This window comes from Suricata suricatta, chromosome 2 (assembly GCF_006229205.1).
Source record: "Suricata suricatta isolate VVHF042 chromosome 2, meerkat_22Aug2017_6uvM2_HiC, whole genome shotgun sequence".
NCBI lineage: Eukaryota > Metazoa > Chordata > Mammalia > Carnivora > Herpestidae > Suricata > Suricata suricatta.
This window is the reverse complement of record NC_043701.1, coordinates 116,277,382-116,300,796: the sequence shown is the minus strand read 5'-3', so window position 1 is coordinate 116,300,796 and position 23,415 is coordinate 116,277,382. Positions and strand designations below refer to the sequence as shown.

The 23,415-nt window shown below is 42.0% G+C and overlaps 1 protein-coding gene across 2 annotated transcripts in view; it reads right to left on the bottom strand.

Moving 5' to 3' along the window:
* Positions 1-23,415, bottom strand: part of PRKG1 (protein kinase cGMP-dependent 1) — a 1,238,870-nt gene that overhangs the window by 36,490 nt on the left and 1,178,965 nt on the right. For both annotated transcript variants that reach the window (XM_029931713.1, XM_029931712.1), the window contains exon 10: positions 3,083-3,179. In XM_029931713.1, the coding sequence (XP_029787573.1) occupies positions 3,083-3,179 (97 nt within the window). The remainder of the gene's footprint in view (positions 1-3,082; positions 3,180-23,415) is intronic.

Sequence of the window (23,415 nt, the reverse complement as noted above, 5' to 3'; positions counted from 1 at the left end):
TGCCTGAAATCTCCTCCTGCATCTAAATTCATGTAAATAATAAAAATTAAGAAATGCTAACGCTTTGAAGAGTGTGTCATGATGCAAAATAACATGAACCTAATCTGTGTATCAAATAAGGAAACTCCTAAGTTAGTTCCACCAGGAAATGGGGTTCAAAAATTCAAATTTTATCCTTTATACTCAATTTAAGAGTTTCTAGTTTTATAATCTATACCTGGAAAAATTTTTAAGTACTAATCATGAAATTAAAGTGTACTGTGGTATATTTTTTATCTTGTTACTTACCTGATCAACACCACTGCTGAACTGATGACTGGTAGGTTCAAGATACCCACTTCCCATGCTCAGTACAGTACTGTGTACACACCAAGGTGAAATCAATGCATCTGAACGTGGTGCTGCTTACACACATCGCTCTGTAATACTGATACAGTTTTCTTGCAGACATCCTTCTCAGGACAGAGGGAAGAGTCCCATAATCACAACAGGACAGGGCCCTGCCTTCTCCTCCTAAATGTGAATGGTGGGAGTACTTCTCTAAAGATTCACTCCTGTCTCCTGAGCCAGGGTTCCCGGTGATTCACCACACGCTATGACAAAAGTGGGTGTAATTACAGTGAAAGCATCGAGGCCAAACTCGTAATTCTGGCTTCGCTGAATACATGCACAAACTGAGCACGCACAGAGAAGACTATTTTCCGTACCCAGTGACTAACAGAGCCAGGCGGTGAGTAGGCAGCAGATGACAGGGAGACGGCGACCGCCCGAGTGGCTCGGCCACACTGCAGTCTGGGTATTCAGAGGTTCACACGGTATTTTGGGGGGAAATCACACAAGATGATCATGTCATTCAGAGGTTAAAAACATGTGCCTCTTTTCTAATGTCCGTGGTTGTGCCTACGGGCCTGTGATGGGTTTATTGTTTATGGGCATATCTAACATTTTAATAAACTGGGCTCCAACTAAACTTAATTCCTGAGGTTATGGTTTTCATAACATCTGTGCAGAAGAGTGAAATATAATTACCCATGAGAAGAAAACCAGGCTGAATTACACTTGACTATCTTTTCTGGGATGCTGATTTTGTATGCGTGTGTGTATGTGTGTGTGTGTGTGTGTGTGTGTGTGTGTGTGTGTGTGTACCTTCCCTCATTTTCTGGTTCATTGTTTGTGCTTCCTCAAACATTTTTGAGGGAGCTTTCTAGAGGTTTTCTACTGTCATCTTGGCATTTAATTGTTTAGCTTAAAGTGGTTTCAGTGTCTATGAACAATGTTCCGTATTTCAAAAATCCTAAGTAAAATCCTATATTTCTGAAAATATCTCACTGGTAACTTAAAATTTCCCAACTTGAAATTCTCAGACCTTCGGGAGTCCACAAATTTGTAATGTAGATTTTCTTGGTCAACTAAAACAACAATTTGATTATCCATAGTCTAAAAAACTGTATTTAAGAACAAGTCAGAAAATCAAACTCTAGGGAGTCCTGTCCTGTACAGTGCCTCATTCAGAAAGGGGCTGAGACATGTGCATCTCGGTAAATAAACACGCCAGACCATAAGCTCTTCCTGTTAGGGAGTCTACCCGCTGACCTGTTTATATGTCCCAATACCCCCAATAAAATAGAACACCGGTAATAAATCGTCACTAGCTCTGTGAATGGTTAGATTTTGTCGCAAAATCAAAGTTCTTGAAAAAGAAATCTATGGCTGCATTAACCAGCAGAATTCAGAAAGACAAGTTTTCCTAGGCCCTTAGTTTGTATTCCCGTCACCTAAAATCGCACCATGAATCAACAGTCAGATCAGGAGCCGTGTAACCGTGGTGTCTCCAACCAGTGTTAATGGAAGTATAATGCAAGTTCAATGAAACACATTATGGCTCGAAAGTTATCTCGTCTAATGTTTAAGTAAATAATATTTTTCCTGCCTGTCAAAGCCAGAAATTCCAACTGCAGCAGAAATGGACAAATACCAGAGGCAGCGCTGGGTCAGTGTACTTTTATGGAGGGGACTTCTGGTCCACTGATGGCAACAGGCACTGTTTACTGCACTGCCCAGGGCGTTGCTAACATACTGTACTGGTGTGCGTGTCAGGGCCTCCTCCTTGTTCAGCAGAGAGGTGAAATCCATCTGCCTTCCCAAAGAGGCTTTGTATCCATATGGTCTTGGAATGCAGCAACTCCGTCACCAGTATACCTTTTTTCCCTTCTGGTTTATGTTGTAATATGCCAGTTCTTAAATGTGTACTTCAAAGGCACAACAGAGTACGCGGTCCACTCAATTCACACCACATTCATGCAACGTGTTTAATGAATACACCTGCTCCGACATGTCCTCATCATCCCAACACTTACCTGTGTGACAGACATGGGTGTGAAATATTCAAACCGTGTTACCTAATATGATTCTATAGAACAGAATCACTGTCTTTTAGGTGCTCGCAAACACAGAAACACAGAATTACTACATTTATGTGATTTTTAAAATCTTAAAGCAGTGGTAAAGATCTTTAATTAGATAGATGATTGATAGAGTTTACTCATTGATTTCCTTCCTTGGTTCCAAGCAGTGCTCAATCATGGACCCTATCTATAATAATTAAAATGTAAATTTAAATATACATAAAGGAAATGAAACATATACAATGTATTATATGTGTATCATATTGCGTATATATCTACACATAAAATGCTATCCTCTGTATTTGAATGTACACATTAACAAAGGCTGTAGAGCACATGACTAGGTCTGTGAGCCCCGCTCAGAACTAAGGGAGTAGAGGTCATACAAATTAGCTGGGTAAAAAGCGCTTTATGGCTCCTCAGTAGGTTAACATGTTTAACTTTCATTTCCTAGGAACAGGTTTTTCTAAAAAAGTGGATTGTTGACTTCATTGCTAGTTTACGGCTACATCACATACAGCTGCACCTTCGGATGTGCTGACATGAATGCATGTGGTCGTGACTCGGGAACAGCCATAATTAATGAGGGGAGAGCAGAGCAAAGACAGATCTTAATGGAGGAGAACAGACACAGGAGAGACAGGGCTCCCAGGAGCACGTAAAGAGCAGTCACCTACCAGCTCCACTCGTCCGAAGCCCCCAACTCCAAGGGTGTCGATGATGTTGAAGTCAGACAGCTTCAGGTTGGCGAAGAAAGCAGCTTCGGCTTCGTATCTGGATTTTTTGATGCGAAAAAACGGAAATTTCTTAGAGGCGCAAACACGAGAGCTGCACGCGACCGCCCCGGGAGGACAGGACCCTGGCACAGGCTTTACCTGCTCAGAATCCATCTTTGCTCTTAGAGTCTGTGTGTCCTCACCATCGTTAAGATTTTTGGTCCCAGTGGGCAGAATAACCAAGATCTGCACTTGCTGGTCAGAGGAGAAGGAGACCAGCGCCCTGGTGCCTGCCCGTCATGTGACCGATCAATCCAGTCACCAGCTCAAAGTCACATCGTAGCGCTTTCCTGCACGTCTTCCTGTGGGCACGGATGGATGGGGTGGTTCTGTTTTGTCTTTGCTTTGGAATTTTTTGTTTTGCTGGGTTCTGTTTCAGCCGTCCCGCTGTGGGGTGGCAGTTCCTCATTAGGTGCCCCTGTCCACTGGCTGCCAGGGGCTCCCGTAAGCATTTACTGAGAGCGGCAAGATCACCCGGGTCTCTGGAGCCACATCACAGCCAGGGTGTGAAAACAGATCCGGAATGCTGAGGACAGGGGTGCAAATGTCTGAAACGGAGGGTCTCGGAAGCACATTTACATTCCTAAAAATTATCTTCCTCCTCCGTTCATGTGTCCCCACGGCCTCTCAGCCGGGAGTCCCCAGTGCCTTTATCTTTGCCAGTTCCTCATAAGAGAGGAGACTCGAGGGCTGTGCTCCCAAAGTCTAACTGTCCCGAGCAGATCTGACCCATGCGAGTGGCCAGAATAAGCCTCCCCTGATGAGACGCCCAAAATATCTTGTTAAAGGCCCTGCTATTTTTAGAAAGGGCAGGAAGGCATAACAGTAATGTCACTAATGTCTCACTGATGTCAGGTCAGGGACTAATTCAGCTGTCTCAGAAATCAAGCATTTGCATAGCTATGCGTAACCCGTGACCTTCGGCCAGGCGGTACCTGATTGCGTCCATACTATAGATAGACATGATGATATACCTTTGAGACGATGACATGGACACTGCTCGTTTAGGTCAGTTTTCGGACACAGCCACCCAAAGACATGTTTGGCGTTAAGCCATGTAACACGTTAGCTATTCCTTTGTAATGGAACATGCATTAAGACTCTCCACATTAGGAGGAATGTGACATTTCTAGGCGACATTTTAATGTTCTCCAATCTACAACCACAGTCCCAGATTTGAACCATTCTTGACAGACTCTGGAGACACAACCTGGGTTTTATGACTGACTGGTTATGTGAACTCAAGTCCCTCTAAAAAACCCCTACAGACCAGGCCTCTGGCCAATCCTGACGGCATCAGCAGACTTCTCTCATTATCTACACAACCAGGACATCCACTTCACAGTCCAAAGGATGGTTTACTAGACATAATAATAGACATAAGCAGCAAATGGGCATTTCTAGCATTCCAACAGGCCCACTTCTTCTGGAAAACTACAACTCCCTCCCATGTAAAGGGCAGAGTTCACTACAGCAGGTGCTTTACAAGGACATCTGTTGGGACCAGACCCTGGGATAGTTTCTATGTGGTCAGGCATTTCCTGGCAGTCCAGATAGTCGGATTCTTAATGAGACTCTTTTTGAATAATATCCTATGTGCCTGCTGGATTTCTACCTCAGATACGAAGAGAATAAACTCAGACTATTTTGATGCCATTTGATATATTTACAGTGTGGTGCTCTCACAGCTCCTGAAGATACTCCTGAACTCTGACACTTGGGCTCTGTAAAGTTAGGCTGGTGACACATCTGCACAGGTGACCTTCAGCCCTTTATTGCACACTGGGACCTTCTGGTACCTGTCAGAAACCACTTAATTTGGGTCCTATCACAGACTGAGTGAATCAGAAATCTGTGGACATAGGCCCCAAATATCTGTATTTTTGTTAAAGCCTCCTCAGTGATTCTGATACCCAGCAAGAGGTGAGGACTACAGCTCCAACTGAGAAGCCTCAGGAACTGCAGAAACCATAGGAGCATTTTGAGGTGGATTAAAACGGTCCTTGGAAATCAGTGGCTGCCTGATGAGTCTGGGGGTGATGTATTCATGTCCAGACTGTTGGTGCCTCTCACAACGTGGTCTGCCCTCTGCCCTTGGATCCTAGACCCATTGAAATGACCACTAGTTCTGTAATGGCTGACAGAGCTTAAAAAAAAAAAAAAAGGGGCAACACTGCTAAAACACATACACACACACCAACAACAAAGAATGCAGAAGTCCTAAGATGGCTATTTCATGTTGGCATTTCTACAGCAAAAACCTCTTGACTTTCACTGTTTATACTTACTATCTGATTAATTACTGATGGTATTTTCATTAATAGGATGGACAAATTAAATCTCATGTAAAATAGTAGGTATTTTCTCTTTAGCCATTATAATCCACTGAAACATACACTGTTCCACACAGTGAAAGCACAATTACCATTACATAAAATAGTTCATGTTTTAATTAAAAGAGATTGGTAACACTATAATTATACTTTGCTTATCTTTGCTAATTACTTTGCTAATATTGCTTGGTGACTTTTAAAAAAATTTTTTAAATGTTTATTTATTTTTGAGAGACAGAGAGAGACAGATCATGAGCAGGGAAGGGAAAGAGAGAGGGACACACAGAATCTGTTTCTTTTTTTTTTTCCATAATATTTTATTGTCAAATTGTTTTCCATACAACACCCAGTGCTCTTCCCCTCAAGTGCCCTCCACCATCACCACCACCTGTCTTCCCCCCTCCCCCCTCCCCCCCAACCCTCAGTTCATTCTCAGCTTTCAATAGTCTCTCAAGTTCTGCATCCCTCTCTCTCCCCAACTCTCAGAATCTGAAGCAGGCTCCAGGCTCTGAGCTGGCTGTCAGCACAGAGCCTGACACGGGGCTCAAACCCACGAACTGTGACATGACCTGAGCCGAAGTCAGATGCTCAACTGACTGAGCCACCCAGGCACCTGGCTTGGTGACTTTTTAAAATAATACCTAGTGGAGTGGTTTTATATAGTGGCTGGTGACATACATTTTGAGGGGTCTTTGGATAATGTGTTCCTGATGTCCTATTCCATTCTATTTATGCCAGGTTCTGATTCTCAGGGAAGCCAAACAACATGGGAATGCTATCATAGTGTTTTCTTCTCCATTTCCCACCAAGGAAATATTATTTGTTTAATATTCTATATGTATTTTCACTCAGATTACTCTTTATGAACAAGAGTTACATCTTCATCACAGAGACCCTGTGTTCTTTTCTGAATTCATAAGTTTTTGGATTAATAATTTTTTAAATATGGAAATCACTATTAGAAGTTATGTCTGTAAAAAAGTTAAACTATAGGGGCACCTGGGTGGCTCAGCTGGTGAAGAATCTGACTTTGTCTCAGGTCATGATTTCGTGGTTTGTGGGTTTGAGCCCTGCATCGGGCTCTGTGCTGACAGCTCAGAGCCTGGAGCCTGCTTCTGATTCTGTGTCTCCCCGTCTCTCGGTCCCTCCCCTACTCACATTCTCTCTCTCTCTCTAAAAAATAAACATTAAAAAATGTTAAACTATAGATGATTTAGCTTCTTCAGGAAACTACTCTTGCTCATAACTTGGAGAGACATTTTCATTCTTTTACTCAGGGATTGTTTGAGGACAATTTGATTCCATCAATTCTGTCTTGCTTGTTAAAGAGTTGGTAAAAGTGTGAGTGGGAAAGGAGACTAAATAAATTGGTTAGGTCAGTGGTGGTTGTTCTATTAATCAAACTTATTTTGCCTGAAGGAGGTTGGTGTGGAATCCCAGGTCCTAATGGGATACCGATCCAAAGAACAAGGTCCAGCTTTGTATGGTTCTAAAACTTGTCTGTGCAGCAGTGTTTATGCAAGTGATGACTGCCAAAGCTAGGGGGAAATTCTTATCAGAAAGATGCAAAGTTCTCCATTTTTGGTTGCCTAACATCTACGAAAGTATACAAAGTCTCTTTTCTAATGGTCTTCAACTTAGTTTGAGATACTAAGTTTTCAAAAGGATATTGTTGTTGTTATTTTAGTATGGGGTGAAAGCTATGCATTCTTTTCTCAGAAAAGTACAAATAGTGACATACCTTTTTTGCATATTTCAGGGAGCTTATAAACCCCTACAGCACAAAAATAACTATACAACAAGAAATGAATTGTGTTGGGTGAAGAAGACAGAGATAACGTATCATTTCTCCAACAGTCTTGACCGTAACTTTCAGCTGGGGCTCTGGGCGATTAGAATCCATAGACAACTGCTAATCTGTACAGGGTACTAATTAAATAGTCAAGTACCAAACTTTTTCTTAAAAAAAGAACTGATAAAAAGGAACACAGTTGCCTACATGTTCACCTCTTCTTTCATTTCTGCCTATACACCAAGGAAGTTCCAAAAGCAATGAAAATGTAAAGCAGCAGGTATAAAGCTGATGAGACCAAGGCATAGATGCATAGTCTAGAAACAGAATGGACAGAAGAATCTCAACCTCTCTCTGTATGTATACAAAACTACCTATCTTTATAGTATTGTGTTCGCTTCCCTTAGGAAATAGATAATAACCATTTTTATTTCCCCATCTCTTCCAGCACTACCAGCTTCCCACAAAGCCATGGAGTAAGAATCCAGGGTCTTCCATTATTTACCACATTTGTTTTTCCATCATTGCCTTATGCTCACGAATCAGTTTTGTCATCATCTCAAAATAACAGAATTGGGCTCTATACCTTATGATATGGCTGCCTATCATTATAAAAAAATAAATCAATCTCGCTCTCTCTCTCGCTTGTTCGCTCTCTCTCTCTCGCTCGCTCTCTCTCTCTCGGAAACCACATATAAGGATTCTACCCAGTACAATAATGTGTGGAATTTAAAATTTTGTCTTTATCTTGATATTAGGACAACAATAATAGCTCAGCATTATTTTCCAAAGCAAACAATATTACCCGCATTTTTAAAGTAAGCCTCTAGGATTCAAAGAAACATAACCATAGATCTGGATGGGTTACAAAAGCCAATAATTATGAATCCGCAGAACAAAAGGCTAATGTGGCCCTGTCTGCATTAGCTCCACTCATCTATAATCCACATTGCTTCAGAAGTTTACTCTAAGTGTCTCCAAGGAAAACCTAATAAGGTCTTAGTATCTTCTAATCCAAATGTAAATTAATTACCAAGGCTTTGCCTGAGTTCAACTGCTATTAGGTATATTTTGTTTCTCATTGAGTTTCATTTTCCCTCATCTTGGGAAATCTATAAACATGAAATGTTTCAGTAAACACAGACTCTCACCTAGATATAAGTTTCTTATTCCATACTTCACTAGTTAAGATGAGATTCAGTCAGACAATGACTACTTTGGACTTAAAAATAACGAGAGCACCCTAGCATACTGACAAAAGCTAATGACTTGTAGCTCTGCCAATGACTTTGTACTTCCGAGTCCTGATTTCTTCCCCATTTAGGCCTTTCTAGGAATATCGACCAATATATACTTAATAGAGATGAATTTTATAGTTTGTCAGAATCTTTACTTAAATGTCCAGGTAAATGCCTAGGAATCATTTTATTTTTTAAAAATAATGTGAACAAAGAGGATTGCAATCTATAAATATCTACAGAAATAATTTTAAAAGGGCATAAAAACTTTCAGAAAGTGAGTCTTATGCACAAAAGCATACTTGGTCTATGATATAACCAAGATATAATGCTGGCTATCTACTGAATAAACAATTTGGTATGCAGAATTTATGCAGTAATAGTTCCTGATTTCAGAAAGTTTGGTTCACTGAGTAATTTGTAGGTCTGATAAAATAAATAGATATTCAGTCAGAATAGTCGCTTTATAGAGAGAAAGTAGATTTGGAAAGTGGACAAATGACATTGCACATTTAACACAAACCGTTGTTTGAACTTCTATTACAGTGCAACATTTGTATATGTAAAAACAGTGGGTACCTGTCCTTATTCCCCTGATTCTTAAATGTTTGGAGTTAAATAAGCTTAGCCACCAAAAAAACCCAAATGAACAGTCTTTATTAAATCTATAATCGAGCCATCAATCATCTCTTATTAATTTAATTCTTTATTAAAAGTCTCATTGATAACTAAACTTTAAAAGTGGAACCTTTGACTTCATTGGAAAACAGACTGAACCATTTTATAGCTTCAGGTTTGAACAGGGAGTTATTTCCTTTTGAAAGAATCATGCTTTTCAAATAAACATTTTACGAGAGTCCCTGTCAACATAAGAAGGAGCTCACTAAGCTACATACACGAAAAATGAATGATCCAGTGAAGAAATGGGCAGAAGACCTGAATAGACACTTCTCCAAAGAGGACATCCAGATGGCCAACAGGCACATGAAACGATGCTCAGCGTCATTCATCATCAGGGAAATTCAAATCAAAACCACACTGAGATACCACCTCACACTGGTCAGAGTCGCTAAAATGAACAAATCAAAAGACTATAGATGCTGGCGAGGGTGTGGAGAAACGGGCACCCTCCTGCACTGTTGGTGGCAATGTAAACTGGTGCAGCCGCTCTGGAAAACAGTGTGGAGGCTCCTCAAAAAACTATCCACAGAACTCCCCTATGACCCAGCAATAGCACTGCTAGGGATTTACCCAAGGGATAAAGAAGTGCTGATGCATAGGAGCACATGTACCCCAATGTTCATAGCGGCACTGTCAACAATAGCCAAATCATGGAAAGAGCCTAAATGTCCATCAACGGATGAATGGATCAAGAAGATGTATATATATATATATATATATATACAATGGAGTAGTATATGACAATGAGGAAGAATGAAATCTGGCCATTTGTAGCAAAGTGGATGGACCTTGAGGGTGTCATGCTAAGTGAAATAAGTCAGGCAGAGAAGGATAGATACCATATGTTTGCATTCATAGGTCTAACAAGAGAGACCTGGCAGGGGACCATGGGGAGAGGAAGGGGGAAAGAGAGTGGAGAAGAGTGGGGGACACAGATGAAGGGAGACTACTGAATACTGAAGATGAACCATGGACTAAAAGGGGAGGGGGAGCGAGGGATGGGGTGATGGTCATGATGGGGGGCACTTGTGGGGAGAAGCACTGGGTGTTATATGGAAACGAATTTGACAATAAACTATTATATATATATAAAAAGAAACCCTATTCTTAAAATCCTAAACAAAAGGGATGCTGTCTCGTGTATGTGGCCACAAGGCACACAGGTAGGGTTGCTACTAGAGTCGCTATTCCATCACCAGTAGAGGCAAAAACTCGAAGAAGGAGAAAGTTTAAAAGTAACTTAATGAATATCAACTATTTCATTATGTCAGTTTTTTCCAGAAAGTGTAATCTCGTCTTCAGGGAATCTGAGATAACATTAGTTTGCTCTCTACATTTCAGAAATTGTGGTTTTCAGGAACAGAGACTTTTTTTTTCTTTTTTTGAATAGTCTAGTCCTTAAATAGTTCCACTTATTTTTCACACACATTCCATTGAGGAGACACGGCCAACAGGAATACACAGGAAAATTGCATTTCTCATATCTGCTGTATAATAAGAATGATAGTAATGCAAATATTCTCTATTTAGGAAGCACCTTTCTTCCAAGAACTCTAAATTTCTTTCATTTAATATATCCTCCTTGATTCTCTGTGAAGACGGGATAACAAATAGTTTTACTTCTAATTTGCCATGGGGTGGACCAGTGGTTGATAACTGGTTGGTTTCAGTAATTAAACAGCAGAAGTGGAGCTAGAAGCCTGTGTGAGTCTCACATCATGACATTTTACACCTGCGCCAAAAAACTTAATTTCCTTTTAAACAAGATAGTAGAGAATCAGCCTTAGAGATACTTTTATCTCAGAGTTTGAAGATACTGGAGTGGTTCAGAATCTGGACCAACACTATTGGGAGCCCACCTAACCCAACCTGTCTTTGCATTTTTAAAAAATAAAAAACTAAGCCCAGAGATGATAAGTGACTTAGCCAAGGTCACGAAGACTCAGGCATATGGGCCAGGCATTTCAACTTGTGGTCTCTTTACAATCTAATTCTACGTTTGCAGTTTTTGTAATATCCTAATACTGGAAAAACAAAGACAAGCATAAAACTGAAAGTATATTTAAGTGTTATGGTATTTTATTACACATTTGCACATCCAGAGTGTGACTCCTGTGGCTAAGCTCTTACGTTTTCTTGCCTATGATGTGGCAATGCACAGATGAGCTCCAGTTAGATAAAAGGATCCAGAATGAGTGCATGTTAATGCCTACAAGATAATTTTTTAAACATTCAAACATCAGAGCAGCATTTGCCAAGGATGAATGAGGATATGCCACCCACTGTTAGCTCGAAATGTGTTGGCCAATATGGATTTTTAGTTATTCAGTTTTGAAATCCTTGTCGCTTAGTTTGAGATGAATTTTCTTTTGCTAAAATAAAGGCCTAAATAAATATATACTGCCATCAAAAAAAAATGGGAAGAAAGGAATTGATTTTTCCACTAGTGCTATTTGTTTCTCTACAACAGAAAGTTAATTAACATATCCATGATTATTATACTGCTCTAGAAAATACAGATGATTGCAAACAAAGGCAGGCATGCAATCTAAACTTTATTTGTGCCAGAATAGATATTTCCTTCATGTAAATGGATGGCCACCGGAAACTAGTTGTTTGAGGAAGTTCTTTCTCATCATCTCACTGCAGAGTGATTTCCTTCTCTGACAAGTACATCTTAGAAACCCAACTAGAGTCTCTTGCTCATGACGGTAGACCAGGGTGGTCCAGAATGGCACAATATAGCTTCCTAAGGAGGTGAGGTGCAGGAAAAACAAAATAGGTAAAAATGACCATCCCTTCTGCCTTTATTTTCCAATAACTCAGGCCTCTGGGAAGTACCCCTAATTTTCATCTTGTTGCCCCCCCCAAGAAAATACTCAGTAGGGCAAAACTCATTCCATTTCCCTGGGGACTCTATTTGCCATGACCTACATTTCTGTTTCCCCTGAAACAGAAAAATCTCTTTTCTACCCCAAGACTTTTCCTATAGATCATATTCAGTATACACTTGAAAATCTCAAAAGAAATAAGGGAAAGTTTAATATTAACCTTAAAATTAGTCTCAATCACAATCTTAAAGGAATCAGCTGGAAGACTGTGCCGGGCACAGAAGGATTAGGTTTCAAATAAACACTAGGGCGCAGCTTTCATGTCTGGACTCAGAACCTTTGCTGTGTACTCTCTCATTCATACATTTCCTCTTTGTGCCTGAAGGATTCTGTGTGAACTTAAGAGACAGGGGACATGTGATCATGAGCACAGTGGGTCAAAGAATGTAAAGACAGTAAAATGCAGTGTGTGGCAGGAAGACTGCGGCCAATGGCCCCTGACCAGGGCTCTAGGGATACAGTAAAGGAAGTAGCCAGGGATCGGCCCAGCACTACACTAAACAAGAGTTTCTCTTTTCTGTAAAATGAAGGGTTTGCACTAGACAGGTCAACGAGCCTCACTTGCAGCTTAATGGTTCTGGAATCCCAAATGTCTGAGACAGACACTTTGCAGGAAGCCCGTGTATCCATGTCTTCCCTTTACCTCCTTTGGGGACCCAGCTGTCCTCTAATCCCTGTCTCCTGAAGCTACTGTTTCAGGAAATACTACCAGAGCCCTTCATTTAAGGGAGTCTTGCTCTCGGCTTCTCATTATACAAACAAGACAAATAGGAGATCCCCCAATGGATTGCCAAGGCAGAAGTCAGATATGTTTTGATGTCCAGAAGAGAACTATAAATGCAATGCCCCACAGACTGTAGTAGACCTGAGGCTCCCTCCCACCCAGGATTCATATCAGAATTATGGCTGAATTAAAAACAGAGTTGATAAAACCTTGGGATATGGGGCCAGGCAACAATATTTTAAAATAAGTTTTATAGGTAAGTCTATTCGGTAAGTCTATACAAGAGCGCCTGGGCGGGCCTCAGTTGGGTAAGCAGCCAACTTCGGCTCAGGTCATGATCTCACGGTTTGTGGGTTTGAGCTCAGAGCCTGGAGCCTGCTTTTGATTCTGTGTCTCCCTCACTCTCTGCCCCTCCCCTGCTCACACTCGATCTCTGTCCCAAAAATAAACAAACATTAAAAAAATGCACAGGTAAGTCTATACAGATGTTAATTACCAAGGTAATAATCATATTGAGACAGATCAAGGCCCCAGTGTAAAACACTGTGTACCTGGGACACATTCCCTGGGCCCCTATCATTAAACCCCTTCTCTAGCACAGCAGACCCCCAAAGCAGCCACCGTTTAGATCCAAATGTGAGCACAGGGACTTAAAACTGAGGACCAGGCTCCAAAATACACCAATGAGCTGCTGGAATTGTCTGCCGGTGTCAACCAATCAGAGCAACCAATCAGGATGAGGCATTTTTTTCCTCTCCATCATTAGCATACTGGATCTGAGTGGGCACCTGAGGTCAAGCGGGGCCTCTTGACTCTGCCTCATCGGTGCCGTGCCTCCCTTCCGCTGGAGCTGGAACCCCAATGAAACCTTGCCTGTGCCTTTGGGTTTTAGTCCTGCATCATTTCTCTCTTGTGTGGCCCAGAAACCAGACTCTGGTGACAACATGTAAGTTTTTAGGAAGGAACTAGTGTTAATGTTATGTGTATGTGGCAGACACTTGTCACATAGTCTACAGACAGGTATCACGGGGTTGCGTCCCAAGTCCTAAATAGTTAGAAGTCTTTTTCTTAGTAGATAAAGTATTAAGTAGAAAAAATGAAAATGAAGCAAAAATTGTGTCATGTGAGGTTGCTTAGTTATAGTCACGGTGAATTTATCAAATGAACTCAATCTCAGAAAAGGCCACACGTTTGTTACCTGTCGTCTGGATGCCAAACTGGGCATGGCTCTATGCTGCAGCCAGTACAACTGAATGCTAAAGCAATGCGTGGGGCTTAAAAATCTTTTTTAAAAAATGATATCCATATTTTATTCAAATTTCCTTAGCTTTTACCTAATGTCCCTCTTCTGTTCTAGCATTCCTTCCCGGCTGTCATATTACATGTAGGTGCCCTATCTCTTCAGAGGCCCCGTGGCTGCCATAGCTTCTCAGACCTCCCGTGTTTGTGACAACCTTGACCCCTATGGAGATATACTGGTCAGGTGTTTCGTGGAATGTCTCTCAGCTGGGGCTCATCTGATATTTTCTCATGACTTTGCTGGGGTTATGAGTTTTTGGTAGGAAGTAAAGTGCTCTTTTCATCACATGATAGCAAGGGTACATACTATTGATAGGACTTATCACAGACGACACAAACCTTGGTCATCTGGCTCAGATGGTCATTCCGTAGTTTTTAAAACATCATTATAGGAACCAACAAATGGAAAATGAGCTGTATTAACATGTTCCATAGTTTTTACCTTAGAAATGTGTCCCCTGCAAGATTGGGTAAGCTCAAAAGGCATCACACATTTCCATACTACTGAGCTTTCTGCACAACAATGCAAGAGGGTCACAATAACAGACGCTGCTTAGGATTTGCAGCTGTAGCTACAATAGCAGAAACCTATGGTTTCCCACACATTTTTATACAAATCACAGGAGTGGAGAGAGAATGGTGATGAGGGAAAAACTCAATATCTCAAATGCCTGCTTCTTTTCTTATCGACAACTATACCAAATAATTACCCTGATTGTTTTTCTGAGCACATAGCTCACCTGTCATGGAGGCTCAAAACTAATTTGCCATCATATTTCATTTCAGTTGGACCGCCGATTTAAATAAACACTGTTATGACACTGAAACTGACCTTCACTTCTGGGTTAGCAGGTATCAGTAATTTTTCTGCGCTTATAACAGTGGCTTTGAAAGAGGACTAGGCACTAAAAGGTTGCAGAGATGAGCGGTTCTGTTAGAATATTAAGTGAATTCTCCCAAAATTAGGTTATGAGTACTTTTTTTCTGTGTACATATAATAAAAATGATGCATTTATCTTCCCACTTCATAAACTTCCTTGGCTCTATGTGTGTGTAAGGCCTACTGAATAGTACTAAATCATTTTCTCCCTTTTTAAATGATTAATAAATAATAGGGAATAAAATGAAGAAAATTGGGAGGGGCATTCAGATGTATTATGGTTATTTTTTGTATTACTTAACAGCTAGAGAACTTTTTTCCCCATGTGTGGCTTCCTTTTCATTATAGATTCTACACGGAGAGTGATGATTTGTCTCCACCCTATTCTCACTTCTCTTTTTATGACCTCCTTTTCCTCATCCAAGTTATTAACTTTCTCTCAGAAGTTCATAACTACCAAATTTACATGGGCTTGGTGGATCAATCTGGATTTCTAAGAGCCTGTGCGCTAGAACACACCATGTTTGTGATGACAGCATCATCCTGACTTGCGGCTGTTCTTTACCAGGATACAGTGTGGAGGCTGGGGGTCTATCCGACGCTTTCAGAGAATGCACAGTACCTGACTGGGTTCTCAGTCTGATTTACGCTCCTCTGGCTTTGCAGACATCACATAACTGCAGAGAGAGGGCACAAAACCTTTCTTCTGCCCCTTCAGAAGAGGACATTGCTGAACTGGAGAGAAGACATCCTCAGAAAACTTGTCCTGTGCCTTGGCACCTTTGAGCAGGTGTCTACTGAAGTGACCTGGAGGGCAGTCAGGGGACCCAGGGAGGGGGGTTATGGAGGGGGCTCTCTTTGTAGATGAGGAACTGAAGGAGTTACATACTTTATTCATGTCTATAGCACTTCTGTACTATCGGGCCAGGCATAGGGAAACAGAACATGACCTCACTGCAGATGCATAAAATATGGAGCACTGGGTGGTTCAGTTGGTTAAGTATCAGATCTCAGCTCAGGTCATGATCTTACAGTTTGTGAGTTTGAGTCCCATGTCAGGCTCCCTGTTGTCAGAACAAAGCCTGTTTCCATTCCTCTGTCTTCCTCTCTCTCTGTGCCTCCCAACCACTGTTTCCCTCCCCTGTCAAAAAAATAAAAACATTAAAAATATGTATGAAATATGAGGTTAAACAAATAAGTTTAGGAAATCAGATTATTTTTAACAGTGATTATTTTTACTGAACTACAAAGGATATTTGTAAGTTTATTTATTTATTTTTGAGAGACAGCAAGAAGGGGAGGGGCACAGAGAGAGGGAGAGAGAGAATCCCAAGACCCAGCACTGTCAGCACAGAGCCTGACATGGGGCTTGAGCTCACAAATTGTGAGATCATGACCTGAGCTGAAACCAAGAGTCAGAAGCTTAAATGACTGAGCCCCCCAGGAACCTCTACAAAGGATATTTCAACAGTAATGGAATTATATTGTGGTACTATTTGCACAAGGATACCACCTAAGAAATATAATAGGAACTAGGTTATAGATGGTCACTCCGTGGATTTGTGTGTTAAAAAGCAGATGCGTTGACCTTCTGGTCCCCAGACACCCCTGGCTACACTGACAACTGTTTCAGAAACAAGATTCCCACAGGTCGTCCTTGCTGCAGTTTGCAGAACCAAAGCGCCACATAGACCACAGGATGACCCTGGCTGCAACTTGAATTACTCTGTGTGCACAGACTTAACTGTTTTCTTAATTTCTAAATTGTATTCCAGCCTGGGCAGGGAGCTGGGGAAAGGCTAAAATCGATGGTTCTTGTATAATACAAGATTTGAAATAGATCCATGAGCGTGATTGTTAATTGCTAGAGTATTACTTGCTAATTGGAAAGCAAGGATGTAAGAAGAAAAAATGAACAGAAGTAGGGGTTAGTGCAGCTGCGGGTCTCAGGCTGATAACCTCACCTGTGCGGGCCTTTTCTGTCGGGCCCGCCAAGTTTTCTGTCTGCCTCAGGCAAGGATTATCACTCCGTTGAGTGAGCCAGTAAACAAGATTTGCATCTGGAGGCTGGAAATTGCCATTTCCTGGTCAAAATAACTTTGGCGACTGTCTTGCTGAGCTAGACGTGAGTGGCCAAGGCACACAAAAGATCAAAACCGTATTCAGTGTTAGTTCTCCATCCCCCAAGATTGCTGAGGCAAAGTCGGGGTGCTTCTTTGATATGCATTCAACTCTGTAGCCTGCCTAGGTCAGCTTGCCTTGTTTTCCCCCCCTGAAGACTATATAAAGAACAGTTCTTTGAATAAACGCTCTCTTTTGCCTGATCGGAGAACCGTGAGTTCTGTCTTTACTCTTTGCCTCTCCTGCCCCCTTTTTCTCTCCCTCCCTCAGGAAAAGGACCCTCGAGGAAACAGGTACTGCGGATTGCTGGTACAAGCTGCCCTGGGGACAAGACAATTGGTGCCTCAACGCAGGGCTCAGTAAAGGAGCGAGCGCGACACTGAGGTCGGTTACGACACTTTTCCTGTCCATCTAGAATAGGTTTATATGTAGCAAGTGCGACTCTATTACTGTCTGTTCTTATTACAACTGGTGGGAGAATGGCTAGACAATGTGTTTAGAGAAGCCCTTTCTTAGGCGACAGAACACTTGAGAGCTGTTACCTAGAACCAAAATGGATCAAGAATCTGCTGGCAAGTTTTAAGGCTTTGTTCTGGACCAGAGGCTTCTAAGTGTGTCTTTAGTAGGAGTAGCTACATTTCACATCCTTCACTTTCTTGTCTTTGGCAAATAATTATAAATATCCCTCTGATAAAGACCTTACAATATTTGTATGGTCTTTATCCCACTGAGTCATGTTTATCAGAGGAACATTCTCAGAGGTGAGGTTCGAAGATGGAAAAAAAAAAAAAAGGGATAGGGCACATGGGTGCCCGTCATCCTCAGGCTCGATCTGATCATTTTTTTGAGCAGCATTTTCCTGGTTGGGACAAGTGGACAAAAGTAGGGCTTCTGAGTCAAAAGATGTCCCCACATGGTTTAAGAACAAGACTCCCCTTTTCTTTAGGTCACGTCCTCTCCTGCTAGACAAATTTCTCCTGGGATCAGTGGTGCAGTGGCTTACATTCCTGGTTAGGTGCTATCTCTTCACATCTTTTGCTGTAGAAAATCCAAATCCAAATCCAAAAATCATTTTTATTTGGATTTTGAAAGAAAGTAGATTGTTTCTGGATTTTAAGCTCAGTGAATAAAAGGGTGGGTGTACTGATTGTGGCCCTGGTTACCTGAGAGCAGCTGCTGTTGTAAAAGGGAGGGTTTCTTGTTACCAGAAAAACGTCACAGCTGAACCCGCCCACACTTGAACTTCAAATTCACTTGCTTTTAAAGAATTCCAAATCCTAAGAAATTCTAACACTGCTTTAGGTTTTTCTGACAGAAAGTGAACAGTTGAGTTTTGCGGCAAAAGCAGACATCAAAGCTATGGCATGGCTAACTTCCTCTGGGAGGGGAAGGAGGTCCAAAATTAGAAACATAAAGTTAGGATGTAATGTGGAAATTGTCATTGGACTCATTGCTCAGGAGACAGCCTCTCACTCGCTACCCACAGAAAAACAACAACGTAACCGGGCACATACGCGGTGTGCTCCCTCACCAAGGAGGGAAAGGGGACATGGGGACACCGCTGTGTCACCTCATCACCTGCCATTTCGGCACGGCATGCTTTGTAGCCTCTGCAGGAGATATTTCTATTAGTTATGTCTTTAGATGTTGCGAAACATACAGAGTTCCTTCTCGGGAGAAACCTGTCTTCCATTAGTGCCACGTGTATACCATTCCTGAACTGAATAGACTGCCTTCTTTCTTTCTACGAAATGCATTTCCTCAGGCGGAAAGCCAAGAATCTTAGATGCTGTTACCACTAAATGTTTGTCAGGTAACTAATATTTCCGTATCAGTTTGACTTGTTAGACTTTGGTACACTTTCACAGGAATCCCAAGTAAGCCTCAGGTTTGTGCCTGCCTCACTGACCCAATCCATAACAGATCCCCCCATAGATTGTGACCTATATTATACCTATATATTATATGAGGTATAAAAGAGATCTAATGGTCTTGAAAGAGGGAGAAGACTTTAAATACTTTCTCTGAAGTCTCTGTGAAATGAAAATGACGCTCACTGGGGCACCCTCTGAGCCGGGACTTGGCAGCCTCTGAATGGGTGACTTCAAGCCCTGAGGGATGCCTGCGGTTCGGACTCATTCCATGTCTGGTGATGACACACACCTCTCAGTCATTACTTTAAAGCATGAACATCTATTTAAATTAACCCAAACCACAAAGTCCATTTTCAAGGTTGGTAAGAGATCACCTTTGCTCTGTGAGTTCTATAATGGAAACCAAGGGGCTGAGAATGACAGCAGTTAACCCCTCCCCACTTAATAACAGAATCATCTTGCTGTGAGGGGCAGGCTAATGCCAGGAAAATTCTGTCATCTTTTTTTTTTTTTTTTTTTGGTAGCATTTACTAATCTAACTAACTCTCCTGAGACTGATAGATTATGCAGGCCAGTTCTGCTCAAAGGCATTCAATAGACTAAGGCAAATAAGTGGACCAACCGGATCAGGTGAAATCAAAACTCTTAAATTGTTTCAGACAGTTCAAGTAATCTGAGCATTATCATCAAAATGGAATTCCAATGTCCTGTTTTCAGCAGAATCACCAGTTCTTTGAAACCATCACCTACTTCCAGCAAATTACTAATAAAAACACGTGTATGCCAGGCACTGTTACAGTTGCTGGAGATCTAGTAGTGGACAAAATATACCGAAACCCCCCACAAATAACAAAATGAACCCAGCGCTCCCATACCTTACACACTGGTGGAGAAAGACAAAGGAATAAGTGTGTTTATAGCACATTGATTTGTGGTAAGGGCTTGGAGAAAACTTAGGCAAGGAAGTGTGGGAGCACAGAACAAAGGTGATTGGAGGGGGGAATGACACTTTAGCCAAGGTCTGACAGGAGGTGACAGGAAGTGGCAGGTGGCAGGGGAGCAAATTGCCTACAGGCCTGCAGAGGCACCTGTGCATGCAGGCTTTGAGCAGTGTGCTTTTATTTATTTATTTTTACATTTATTTATTTTAAGAGACAGTGCATGCAGGGAGGCAGCCACAGAGAGAGAGGGAGACAGAATCTGAAGCAGTCTCCAGTCTCTGAGCAAGTGTTCAGTACAGAGCCTGATGTGGGGCTCAAACCCATGAACCATGAGACCAGGACCTGAACCAAAGCCAGACACTTAACCAACTGAGCCACCCAGGCGCTCCTAAGCAGTGTGCTTTTAGAAAGCAGACACCAGGAGGGCAGAGGGAAAATGTGGGAGCAAGTTAAAGTCACTGCTGTAATGCAGGTAAGAGCAGATGTGGCTTGGACAGAGCAGGTAAAACCAAACAGTGGTTCTGGGAATATGTCCTGAAGGGTGAGTGTGACTTGCTGCAAGATGGATGTGAGGTTTGAGTAAGAGAAGTAGGAGGGAAGATTCTGAAATTTTCAATCTCAAGAACAAGGAGAGAGTTTCTGTTGATCGAAACAGGGAAAGCCCTAAGAGAAGCAGGCTTGGAAAAAGGGTGAGAGTCTGGTTTTGACAGTTCGAGGCTGCAGGGTGTATGATCTAGCCAAGGGAGGTGTCAACTTAGGCTGTCGGTGTCTGAAGCTCAGAAAACACACCTGGGCTGGAAGGGTGAATCTGGCGGTCGGCTGCATGTAGAGCTACAGAAAGCCATGGGATGAGCCCAGGTCACCAAGGATGGAAGTATAGACGGAGAAGAGGACAGATCAGGGACCCAGCCCTATAGAACAGCAACAGTGAGGTCAGCGACTAGGAGCAAAGAAGGAATGATGGGTGAGGAACAAAGGACAGCAGCAGAGAGGCACCTGGGTGGCTCAGTCAGTTAAGTGTTGGACTCTTGATTTTGGCTCAGGTTGTGATCTCACAGTTCATGAGTTTGAGCCCCATGTTGGGCCCTGTCAGCATAGGGAGCCGGCATGGGATTCTCTCTCTCTGCTCCTCCCCAATTCCCGTTCTCTGTCCCTCTCTCAAAAGAAATAAAATAAACATTAAAAGCAAACAAAACACCAACAGAACAAGGGGTTCTGGGAGCCAAGTGAAGGACATGCTTCAAGGAAAGGAAGTGGTCAGCTGTGTCAAATGAGGTAAGAAAGGAGACTCCACCAGGGAAGTTAACATGTTGGAGGTCACTGGTGTGACCTTGGAGGTGGGGCTAAAAGCCTTGGGAGAGATCAGGAGGTGAGGGATTGGAGATGCTCTCCCTCTCTCTCTCTCTCTCTCTCTCTCTCTCTCTCTCTATATATATATATATATATATGTATATATATATATATATACATATATATATATATAATACTCATTTATGAAAGGGAATCAAGGGCGTTTGATTGATTTCCACTTACCAGACAGAGGCAAGGATCGATGGTATAGAAGATGGATGGGTTTTTGGGGTGATGCCCTATGTAAGGGAAGGAAGGTGTGATGTGGTGCACAGGGAAAGGCTGGAGGAGGTCCACACCAGCGACTGCCAGTTAAACTCAAAAGCTCCCCAGGACGGAGTGCCTGGGCGGGTGGACTGCAGGGCAGGGGGGACTTGTCAGATGCCCAGAAAGTGAGGTGCCCTGCCACAGCACCGCATGGCAACGTGCTTTCCCATTGACCACAGCAAACACAAACCTCCATTTTCTGTAATAAACACTTCCCTAGCTCATTGCAAACCCTTACTGATTGTCATTCCATTCCCACAAGGAACAACTCTCCCTGAGAAGGCTAAAGCATTGTTTGCTAACTTTCCAAGGTCATGTGGAGTAAGAAATCTAACAGGGTTTTACACAGGCAGCCTGACTCTTGGATCTGTACTATAAATCACTCTCTGATTCTTAACGACTCATGGCTTTAGATACCCACCTGCTTACCTACCTAGAAAGTCCCACAGCCTCACTTCTATTTAATGTATTTATGGTGAATAATTGTATGAATAAACACATATAAGAAAATAGTATGTTCTGGAATACAAACACCATGAATGTAGGCAGCAACTCGCATTATTATGGTGAGGTTGAAGGATGGATTGTAGAATGATTTTTATTTCAGGGCACTATTTGGGGAAGAAACTATTCCTCTCTGGGTCCCCATTCTTCCCAGGAGACCTCTACATAGTCCCGAAGAAGAGGAGAGGATGGAAGCAAGCTCGCTGTGCGCAGAGGGGCTGCTCCCATGGGCAAACTACATTGGTTCCTGGAAAGAGGTCGCCGTGCGGTGTGTCGGCTGTGAGTCATCAGGGGGATGGCTCGAAGAGAACATCGGGGACTGCTTACCAGGAGACCAGGCGTCCCTGGACTCTGGGAGCCTACAGCGGCTAGTGACTGAATGTTCTCACCTCCATCCCGCAGAGTCCCAAATCCTACCTACGTAAAGGGACACATACCTCACTGTCCCAACAATTAATCACAGAAAGAAACAATCTTATTGACAAAAATGTGCTAAATACAGGGGACTTTAATACTCCACTGACAGCAATGGATAGATCAACCAGACAGAAAATCACTAAAGAAACAATGGACCTGAACGACACATTGGAACAGATGGAACTGATAGATATATTTAGAACTCTGCATCCTGAAGATAGGAAATTCACCTTCTTTTCGAGTGCACATGGCACATTCTCCAAGATTGATCACATACTAGGGCATAAAGCAGCCCTCCATAAGTATAAACGAATAGAGATCATACCATGCACACTTTCAGATCACAATGCTATGAAACTTGAAATTAACCACAGGAAAAAGTCTGGAAAACCTCCAAAAATGTGGAGGTTAAAAACCACCCTACTAAAGAATGATTGGGCTAATCAGGCAATTAGAGAGGAAATTAAGAAATATATGGAAACCAATGAAAATGAAAATACAACAGTCCAAAATCTCTGAGATGCAGCAAAGACAGTCCTAAGAGGAAAGTATATTGCAATCCAGGCCAATCTCAACAAACTACAAAAAGCGCAAATTCAAAATTTAACAGAGCATCTACTGGAACTAGAAGGGAAGCAGCAAGAGCACCCCAAACCCAGCAGAAGAAAACAAATAATAAAGATCAGGGCAAAAATAAACAATACAGAATCCAAAAAAACAGTCGAGCAGATCAATGAAACCAAGAGTTGGTTCTTTGAAAAAATAAACAAAATTGATAAACCTCTAGCCAGGCTCCTCAGAAAGAAAAGAGAGAGCACCCAGATAGACAAAATCATGAATGAAAAAGGATCTATTACAACCAATCCCTTAGAAATACAAGCAATCATCAGAGATTACTATGAAACATTATATGCCAACACAC